This window comes from Nicotiana tabacum, chromosome 13 (genome assembly GCF_000715075.1).
Source record: "Nicotiana tabacum cultivar K326 chromosome 13, ASM71507v2, whole genome shotgun sequence".
Classification (NCBI taxonomy): Eukaryota; Viridiplantae; Streptophyta; class Magnoliopsida; order Solanales; family Solanaceae; genus Nicotiana; species Nicotiana tabacum.
The window spans coordinates 123,080,189-123,090,772 of record NC_134092.1 but is presented as its reverse complement, the minus strand read 5'-3'; the positions used below and the strand labels follow the sequence as shown (position 1 = coordinate 123,090,772).

Here is a 10,584-nt window from a genome sequence, read left to right as displayed (position 1 = left end):
TTTGTACTTTTAAGTAATTTAATTAAGAATATTACAATCTATGACTCTACGTACTAGTTAACATTCAAACTGAATAAACCGAAGTTACCGAACCGAATAAACCAAAACTGAAAGAAGAAAAATCGAACCATACAAAATTTAATTAGGTACGGTATTGGTATTGCATTTTAAGAAACTGAATACCGAAAATACCGAACCGAAATGTCTAAATACCGTACACCAGTGGCGGACGCACGTGATGGCAAGCGGGTTTAACTGTGTATAATACTGTGTATATGTATAAATTTCGATTAAAGCAGCGTAAATTTTGTATAAATATTTTATTTGAACCCACTAGGGCTGGCAAGTGGGCCGGTCCCGGGCCTAAACGGGCCAAGTGGGCCGGTCCAAACGGTCCCGGGCCCGGATCGGACCCAAATTAAAAGGGCCAAACGGTCCCGGGCCTAAACGGGCTTTTTCTAAGGACTGGCCCGGGACCGTTTGGTCCCGGGCTAAACGGTCCCGGGCCGCGGGCTAAACGGGCTAAGTGGGCCCAATTTTTTATAAAAAATAAAAATAAAAATAAATAGATATTAGAGACAAAAGGATGTTAAAATAAATATCTAAGATATATAGATATTCGAATATATATAGTATATAAGATGTATATAAGATGTATATATAGTATATCGATATAAGATGTATATATATATATAAGCTATATTCGATAAGCTATATATACATCTTATATACTATATAGCTAAATTAATAATTTTTTTACGAAGTTTTTCATTAGTAACTTTATATTATATATACATTTAATATATATACTATACTATATATACATCTTATATATAGTATATAAGATATAAGATGTATATATATATATATATATATATATATATATATATATATATATATATATATATATATAAAGCTATATTCGATAAGCTATATATACATCTTATATACTATATATAAGATGTATATATAGTATAGTATATATATATAATATATAAGATGTATATATAGTATATCGATATAAGATGTGTGTATATATATATATATATATATATATATATATATATATATAAAAGATATATTCGAGACAAAAAAATATTGTAAAGAGATATGCCTTGTAATTTTATTATAGCATTAAAAAATATGGCAATATCTTTCTTAGTATTCATCCCCCTATGGAATGAGCACAACAAGGTGCTAATACCACCATTGAGAAGAAAAAGAAACTAATCAAGATGTGCCAAAATATAAGTTACATAATACATACTAATTTTTGTTCATACAAGTTACATGGTATCTCTTACAAACTTCATAAATCTATCAAGGTCCGGAGGAATTTTCGTTGGTGGTGGCGAAAAAGTAGCTTGGTCATCGCCACTTCCGGATGAAGCAACATCCTCCGCAAGTTCAGCTAGCATTTCTTCGTAAGCTTTGTCTTCATCTAGTTGTGATTCAGCAAGTCCAAGCACTAAGTGCTCTTACTTCAAGCTCATTTAGTTGTGAAAAATCACTACTACTAGAACCTTGAGAACCCCTAAACCCCGCCCAAGTACTAAGTGCTCTTACTCCCGTAGTTATTTTAGATGATTGAGAATCAGAAGAAGAATGAGTTGGAACATTTGGTCTAGCATGATTTAATGCAACTTGATAAGTATTAAAAATAGTTTGAGCATTTATTCTAATTGAGGCTATTGTTTCCGGAAGTTGAGACAATTCCTCATCTTTAAGTGCTAAACCATTATAAACAGTTTTATACTAAAAATGAGGAACTCCTAATTTCATACAAGGATTTAACAAAGCAGAACTACCATAATTTTTGGACAAGGTTTAGGAACCTTTCTTTCTCTTAGGCCAAATTCATCGCATCTTTTAAAATATTCTCTAAGTTTACTTCTACGGTTTGAATAAAAAAGCCAGCTAAGAGCCATTTTAACCTTTTCAATTTTAATATTTAAAATTCTCATACCATCACCCACAATTAAATGGTAAGAAAAAATGAAAGAATGATGGAGTATTTATAGTTGAAAATAGAGAAAAATTGTAATTATAAAAAGTTTGGGATTAAAACAAAGTTGGGGGTTAAATGGCTATTTTATAAATAGCCAACGACTATTTTTGACAGCCTAACGGATATTTTTGACAGCCCAAAAAACTAAAAAAAAAAGAAGCCGTTGGGACCGTTTGGCCCGCTAAAGGACCGGGTCGATCCCGGGCCCTGGCGGGCTAAATGGTCCCGGGCCTGACGGGCCCAAATCATAGGACCGACCCACAAAACCGGCCCAGGCCCGTTTGGCCCGCGGTCCCGGGCCTGGACCGGCCCACTTGCCACCCTTAGAACCCACTTGACAACTACTATTTTACGACTAAAGTTATGTACTTCTAAGATTGAACCCGCTTGCACAAAATTCTGGGTCCGCCACTGCCGTACAATACGGACCGACGAACACCCCTAATTGGAAGGAGGAGAAGACATGGAAGTAGAACTTTTTTAGTTCCAAGGCTTGGCCTTAGTTTTGATATGTTCACATACGTATTTCTAGTGTATTTCTGAGTATATAATGGTTGCATAGTCACAAAATTGGAGGATTTGGACGTTGTGTTGGAGGGAGCTAGTTGTTGCAAAGGGAAGTGGCACCTCTTGTATATTGGCTCTTAATTATGGAGAAATTAATTGAATGGAGATAAATATCAATGACGAACAATAACAATGAAGACAGCAAAATTGAGGTGAATTAGTTTCTTATAATGAGTTCTTAACTTTCTTTTTTCATCCACAATAATATTAGTTATTGCATTACTTTATTTTTTTTCTTTTATCGAGGAGATTTTATATTTTTCAGCCATTTTAATTAATAAGCGATTAATCGGAGATTATTTAGGCGCATGTTACCAATGATAAGGCCCTTAATTATTGAAATGTTACAAGCTGTTGATGCCGTTGAAAGGAGTTAAAAAGCTTGAACTCAATCTTTTTCCCTATAGTAAGATTAGTTATAATTCTCTCTTCCTAGTTGCTTTCTCTTATTTATACAAAATACAATATCGTTCTTTCCCCTATTAACTTGAAATCTTGAATTATTAAGGGAAAAGGATATCTAGAATTTCCTCAAATCATTCTTACACTTGGATTATGTCAATTCTGTTTTAGTAGTGGAGACATCCACATTTTACTGATGCAATTATGAGATCCAAGAAAAAAAGTAAGGCATCACGGTACACAAAGTATTATGTATTCACGTACAATTCAGAGAAGAATCGCATCGCAAGTATATATGATGTAAACAACATAACCTAATGCAAGTATTAATAACTGCTTCAATAGCTCGAAAAGACAATTTTATCATTGCTTCAGAGCTCCCGAGAAAGCAAAAGAACATATCTTATCAAAGTGTTGGCTGAATTGAAAATGACTAAAAAGTCACATAGGCTCTGAAATTGATGTATGATCCGAAAAAGTAACCATGGCCAACCACACCCTATCTTTCTAAAAAATTAATACAATTTCCTCACTTTAATTCATCTAACCCAAAAAGTCAAGAAAATCCTGTGGCCGCCAATTCCAAGTCATATTCAAAAACCCCACAAGAAGGGGAAAAAAAATGAAAACAAAATGCTGACACAAGAGTTAACAACTCATAAATTCTCCCCTAGAGATTCCTATCAATTGATTATGTACAAACAGCAAACAGTGTCGTGGTGGTACTCTTTAATCCTTAACCAGAAGTTTTAGGTTCGAGTTTTTAGTATGAAATCGTCTTTGTTAGATATCGATTTAACTCCAACGTAAGACTTTTCGGTGCAAATTCTAATTTAGTTGTGCTCAATACAGGTATCGGACACCAAATGATGAACTAAAGAAAATTATATACAAAGAAAAATTGGGACCCTTGTGATTGATCTTTATCAAATTGCAAATTTTCTTTGACTTTTGATTCTTTCTTGAATAATATAGGAATATTCTTTACTAAAAATGCTATAGTAAGTGTAATAATTGTAATGATAATTGCCCACCATGGTTGGTGGTAATGTACAAAACTAAAATAATTAAATGAGACAATAAAATAGTAGTGGTTGTAGATGGTGATAATTTTGCTGCTGCGCCGCTCCCAAATATCATTCCAAAGAAATCACTATCGTTGCCGCCGGTGGACCCGGCACCGCCACTCCCGCTAGCTCCGGTGGTGGTCCCTCCTCCGTATGATATGCTAATACTATTATCCCTGTTTATTTACAATAATGCAAGATAGTTAAACCTATATACTGATAGTGTAAGTAAGTATGAAGAAGAGAAAGAGGAGAACAATATGGACCAATAAGGAGATAGTGTAAGTAATGTAATACATTCAATGCATTTTTAACATAATATAGTTGATAACCTATCTTCTCACACCTCACATGGCCTGATCCCGATCTTCCCTTTTTCCTTGCTTTAATTTTTTTTATTAATTACATAAATTAGACATTAGACAAATAATAAATAAAATAAAAAGATTCTAGCCGCGTCCAACTTAGTTACAAAGTTGTTCCCCGTCAAGAACTTCATTTTTTAAAAATTTTGTGTTTAATCAAATATTAATATTGTAATAAAACAAATCGAAGTGTGTGTGTATACAAAAATCATAAACAATCTTAAATTTTTATCTCATCTATTCCGATTTATATGAACCTCGATTTAAGTTTTCTATGTAAGGGTGGACCCCTTCTTTGAGCAATGATAAGGCGGATCCAACTTATATTTAACAGGTTTAATATTTTTCGAAAATACAATGTTTTCTTGCTAAAAGATTTAAAAATTAATTCATTAAAATTAAGTCGCCTAATTTCCCTCTAAAATGCAAATAGGCAATGGTCACCAAGTAGTTGAGCTATATAATTTTTTTTTTGGTTTTCTATTCGGTGTCTAATACTCATATTGGAGCGCCGACTGAATCCAAATTCACGGGAGAAATTTCACATTATGGGATTAAGCATTTTTTAACATAGCAGACTCATATCTAGAATTCAAACCTGAAAATTAAAGATAAAAGAATATTTACGATACTAGTGTAATCCTTATTGCGAACTATAGAACTCTATTCACAAAGGCCAAAGCAGTATCTCACTAAAAGTGACTGCTTAAATCTATGAGAAGTGGGAATAAGACAACTCAAGATCGAGTACAAAGCTCTATGTATTAATTAGATTCTCAATGCCCGTTTTATTTTTTATATAGCCATAACTTTGTACTTGTTCTGCCCTTTTCTAAAAAGTATATTTTTTTTTATAATCTTTAACAAATCTACTCTACCTTCTTTTCTTTGGGCAGTGAAAAGAACAAAGAGAAGCAAGTGGGTTCAATAGAGAAAATAAAAGCAGAAAATGTTTAAAAATGAGAAAAGCCCTTCATTTTCTTTTCTAAAAATAACTAGTGGTTCCTTAGCCTCTTCACTACTATTTTTTTCTTTCAAACTTGCTTTGTTTTTTCTTTCAGTCATGGTTTATCAAAAATAACTTATCTATCTCGCATAAGATAGACTTAAGGTCTACATACATATTACGGTCTCTAAACTCTACTTGTAAAATTATGAATATGTTGTTGTGATCAGTGGCGAAGCTATAAAATATTTCAAGGGTGTTCAAACTTATACAAGAAAAATAAAAATTGTGGAGAGTGAAGCTCGAACCCGCGCCCATGAGGCCCTTTTGACCACCCTTTGCCACTGAGCTATGAATCTTCATTGTTGCAAGGGTGTTCAATATGTATTACATGCATGTAAATCCAAAATTTTACCTATATACACGGTGTTCATTTTTCAACATTTTCCGACGAAGGGTGGTCAGTTGACCACCCTTGCTACACTGTAGCTTCGCCCCTGGTTGCTTATTGTGCTTCTTATGAAATGCCTTTAGTGTAAACTCTCGTCTTTAGTACTTCCTCCCTACACATTATGTTCTCTAAACTACACTCGTGAGATTACACTGAATATATTATTGTGATTGTTTTAACTAATATATTCTGAGTCGATGGTCTATTGAAAACAACATCTCTATCCTCACAAGTCATGGGTAAGGTCTGCGTACACACTACTCTCCTCGTACCCCACGGTGTGGGATAATAATAGGTATGTTGTTGTATTATATTAACTAAGGTTTCGTTGGTTGATAGTTTGAAATAATTAATCTAAGCATATAAAATATTTGGTTAACTTATTATGTAGTAATACTTGATGCTAGTTGACAATATTAAATAATATTCATTTTAAATTATGAAAAGAGGAGTACCTCGGGGCACCAAAAACACCGGCGTTGAGGGTGAGTTGATCAATAAGAACAGCGGATTTGGGCTCCACGCTCGAGGCCTTCGCGTATTGGTTGCTCAGCCCTTCACCTGATGGCACGAAAAATGCTCCATTTACCATTACGTCCCCATCACTTCTCCAGTTCCAGTCACTCCACTCACCCTCGTCTGTTTCCACGCGCTTTGTCACCTGTTCCCACACAAACACCTTTCCCTTAATCAGTATTTGAAGATATCAATATAATCATTTCAAGCAAACATCATTATGACCAACTTTGCATTTTCAAACATTGATTTAAAATTATCTTAGAAAAGGCCCAACCACAGCCAGAACAACAATACAGTCATAAAATATTCTATACTCATGCTGGTTCAGAAAAGAGTCGGACCTAAATAATCTATTATAGACAGTATATCCTAACACAAGCATTAGAGGTTGTTTTCATACCTCGAACCCGTAACCTATAGGTCAAATAAAGATAACTTTACTGTTGATTCAAAGCTCCCTTCAATTAAAGCAAAAACAATAAGGAAAGAGATTTTGATAAGTGTTCTTGTTTTTCTCTATTATGTTTGCTTTATTATTCGGAAACAGAGAACAATAATGTTAGCAAGCTTAAGCAGACAAAATTTGAAAAGAATATGATCAATGAAAATTTATACTCCCTCCGTTCACTTTTTTCTTGGCACGTTTTAACTTTTCACGTCATTTAAAAATAATAAATGAAATGCATAATTTACTATGATATCCATATTAATTGATGCATATTTTATTGGATTTGAGAAAATGATTTGATATGAGTAATAAATATTGTAGGTATAACAGGAAAAAAAATTGTATTCTATTGATATGCGTAAATTGATAAGTAAAAGTAAAAATTTATTTTTAGTATACTTGCTAAGTAAAAGTGAACGGAGGGAGTACAATCATCCTAATTTATTTTAACTACAATTGTTTTTGCTCCGGTTTTTCAGGTAAAAAATAAGAAGTCTCTAATACATTGTAAAATTTCCAGAAAAGACCAGGCACTAAACCGAAAATCGTTGTTCTGAAAGGTCTTTTCAGGTGCAAAAAAAGAGAATACCAAAATCACTCTTATTTAGTGGTTGCGCTAAAAAATTTGTGGGACATGGTCTAAAAAGTTAACAAGGATTTTCCCAAACATCATTAAGCCAATGATTTTCTTCTTTTTCACTAGAGAAAAAAAGAATGAAAATAATAAGATTTAGAAAATCTAAATTAAAAGAGTTAAGAAAGAAAATTACCTCCTTTGCATTTGGATCAACTGGCGCCATATAGCGATTGCCCTGACTATTAATAGTAGGATTAGCACTTCCTCCAATTGCATACATTTGCCATTCTGTAAAATCATTGTTCACTACATGGATATACCCTCTTCTACACCTTGGCATTCTTTGTACTAATCCTACTCCAAAATGATTGAACGCTATTGTCACCTATTTTACCATAAATTACACATTAATCCCCAAAAGTTTCCAATATCAGCAAGAAAAAACTCTTAAAAATGAAGGAAAGTAGTCAAACAATATTTTTCTACTATACAAAATATCCTAGTTTTGTCATTTGTTATACTTTCGGCTTATTCATATCCGTCGTTAGCAAGTCATCTTAATCTAATAGAACATCAGCAGGCATCCTAACCGTCATGGGCGGATTTAGGCCCAAATTATAGGGCATATGAATCCATAATTTTTTCGTCAAATTAAGTATTTTATTAGATATTTCTTAGAATTAAATATTATTTGCCCGCCATGCTCTAAGAAGGTTGAATGATATACATGGTTAAATTTTGAATTTTTACCCAAAGGAAGAGAGATTAATTCCCCCTTAATATTTTATTGTTTCTCCTTAATTTAGTGGTGCATCAATATTATAAAAGATATAAATGAGACGATTTATTGGTGCACCCTGTAAATTCATCCCCACTAACCGTAATCTAAAAGACTTTCGAAGAGGATTATAAATTTATGTGTAAAAAATTATTAAAATTGCAGAAAAAAATAGATATGAACCCAACAACAAACAACAACATACCTAGTCTATTCCAACAGGTAAGAAAGTAGATATAAACCCATAAATTTAAAAATATAATGAGTTTGAACACATAAAAGTTAAATTCTGAATCCGACTCTGGAAATGACATTTACTAATGACAAAGATATGGATAATCCGAAGTATAACTAGGAATAAAATTAAAATATTTCGTACTATAATAGATAAATGTCAAACCTTTTTCAATAAAGAAAATACATCTAACCTGCATTCCGGAGTCGGGCAAATATCTATCATCATGTCCCAAGAGCATAACTTCATCATGGTGAGTGAAATAGTTGTTAGATATAGTAATCGCAGTGGACCCCATGATAGCATCAATTAAGCCGTCGGTACAATGCGACAATGCACAATGATCAATCCAAATATTCCGCGAACCAAATATAGAAATTCCATCACCGTCCGATCTACCTCTATGCCCAACATGAGTCGGGGTCGAGCGTATATTAGTATTTCCCGAAGGGCGACAATTGTAAATATGCACATTGTGTATAATAACGTTACTTATATACTGTAACGTTATACACCCATTGCCCGTAATGTGTACTTTTGTACCACGACCGTCGATTGTTTTGTAACTATTTACGATAAGTTCATGTTTTAATTTTATGAACATGTCGGACGAGAAAATTATCCAGAGCGGTTCGTCTTGGATTACCGCGTGCCGGAGAGTCCCCGGCGTTGGGTTGGCAGTGTCTCTGTCGGAGGAATCGGTGACAACATAAATCTTACCATTTCTTCCTCCGATTGCGCCTTGACCGAAGCCTATGGCGCAATCTGCTAGACGTTGACGATTGCTGACCCAGTTTGGGTCGCAGCGCCAGCAATCGTCTATTGGGTTCCCTGTTTGACATTGTGCATTTATGGTTGTGTCTAACAGTTGTCTTCTTGATATGGACTCATTCACCCTCCTGTAACAATGCAACAATAAAAACAATTACGATATAAAGTAAATGTGCTAACATGATTAAATCATAATCCGTCATAACAAGAAAAAAGAAAAAAATTGTATGAATAATGCAGGTGGTGGTAGAAAAAGTAGGTGAAAGTTTTAGGTATTTTGAGCTTTAAAATTAGAAAAAATCGGAGCTTTATTGGGAAAAAAACAATATTTTCTTGATTGATTTTGGCAAAAGCAGAATGTGTACACAAAAAGTACTTAACTCAAGAAAGGTTCAAAAGTTTAATATGAGCAAAACCCAGATGGGTTTTGTTGATTTTCTTAGTAAAACAGAGGAACCCAGATGGGTTATTCTTAAAATAAAAAAAATAAAAACCCCAAATAGCCTCCCACCCTGTCGCTTAAACCAAAAATAACCGATAGAGGTATAATATACTCTATGCATTATTTGTATAATTATGTATCATCAATGTATAATGTAAATAGATGGCTATAAAAAAGAAAACAGTGAATATGACTTGCTACTTGTATAAAGATCAAATGAGCAAAATGTAAGAATGGGAAAACCCCATATGAGGAATTTGAGTATTAATGCTATGAATAAAGTTAGAATTGAAATGTAAATAATACCTTTGTAATTCTTGAACCACAGCTTCAGGGTAAGGGTGTTGATAGGGGAGGGTGAGATTAAGGGAAGTTGTAATTAGTGGGAAAAATGAGATTAAGAAACAGAATAAGAGAATGCAAATAGCAGAAAGCATCTTTAGAAGTGTAATAAAAATGGTTGAATGAATTAATATTCCTTGTAGTTGTAGTAATTGGTCTGTTTCTTCTGTAAAAGGAACTCTCTCAAAGGAGGGAAGAGATGTCTTGCTCTTGAAAATTTTGTAAAAAATGTAATGTTCCTTATATAATATAAGTAGTACTAGAAAACAAGAATGGGTATAATATTGGTTGAAAATATGATTAAACAAGAAATAAAAAAGAATATTGGATTGGCTTTAATATTAGGGTTTTGGACTTAGGTTTTGTAGTATATTTTTGTTTGAAGAAGAAGGAAGAGATTTTTGGTGTATTAGTGGCTATGATGTTGAAATAAGCCAAAACCCAATTCCCACATGAGAATTGTGAGTTTGAGAGAAAGAGAGGCTCTTGTTATTTTTTAGCTCCTTTTGCAGCCTCCTCGAGCCACTCACATAATTGGCTTGTTTTGTAATTATTCTAATATAAGATCCATATTTGAATATATATTAAATTGAGAAGAAAACTTGAGATTTTTTATTTCTAACAAGAAAGTGGCTTATCCAAAATGTATCAGCAGCTTCCTGTGGG

At 33.4% G+C, this 10,584-nt stretch overlaps 1 protein-coding gene across 1 annotated transcript; it reads right to left on the bottom strand.

The window, feature by feature from the left end:
• Window positions 1-3,893: 3,893 nt before the first annotated feature.
• On the bottom strand, window positions 3,894-10,242 carry LOC107762739 (putative pectate lyase 5). The gene is made up of 5 exons (XM_016581122.2): window positions 9,883-10,242; window positions 8,557-9,262; window positions 7,544-7,735; window positions 6,262-6,467; window positions 3,894-4,220 (listed from the first exon to the last, which is right to left on the bottom strand). Exons 1-5 carry the CDS (start codon window positions 10,011-10,013, stop codon window positions 3,974-3,976), a joined length of 1,482 nt encoding a protein of 493 aa, XP_016436608.1. The 5' UTR covers window positions 10,014-10,242; the 3' UTR covers window positions 3,894-3,973.
• Window positions 10,243-10,584: the final 342 nt, after the last annotated feature.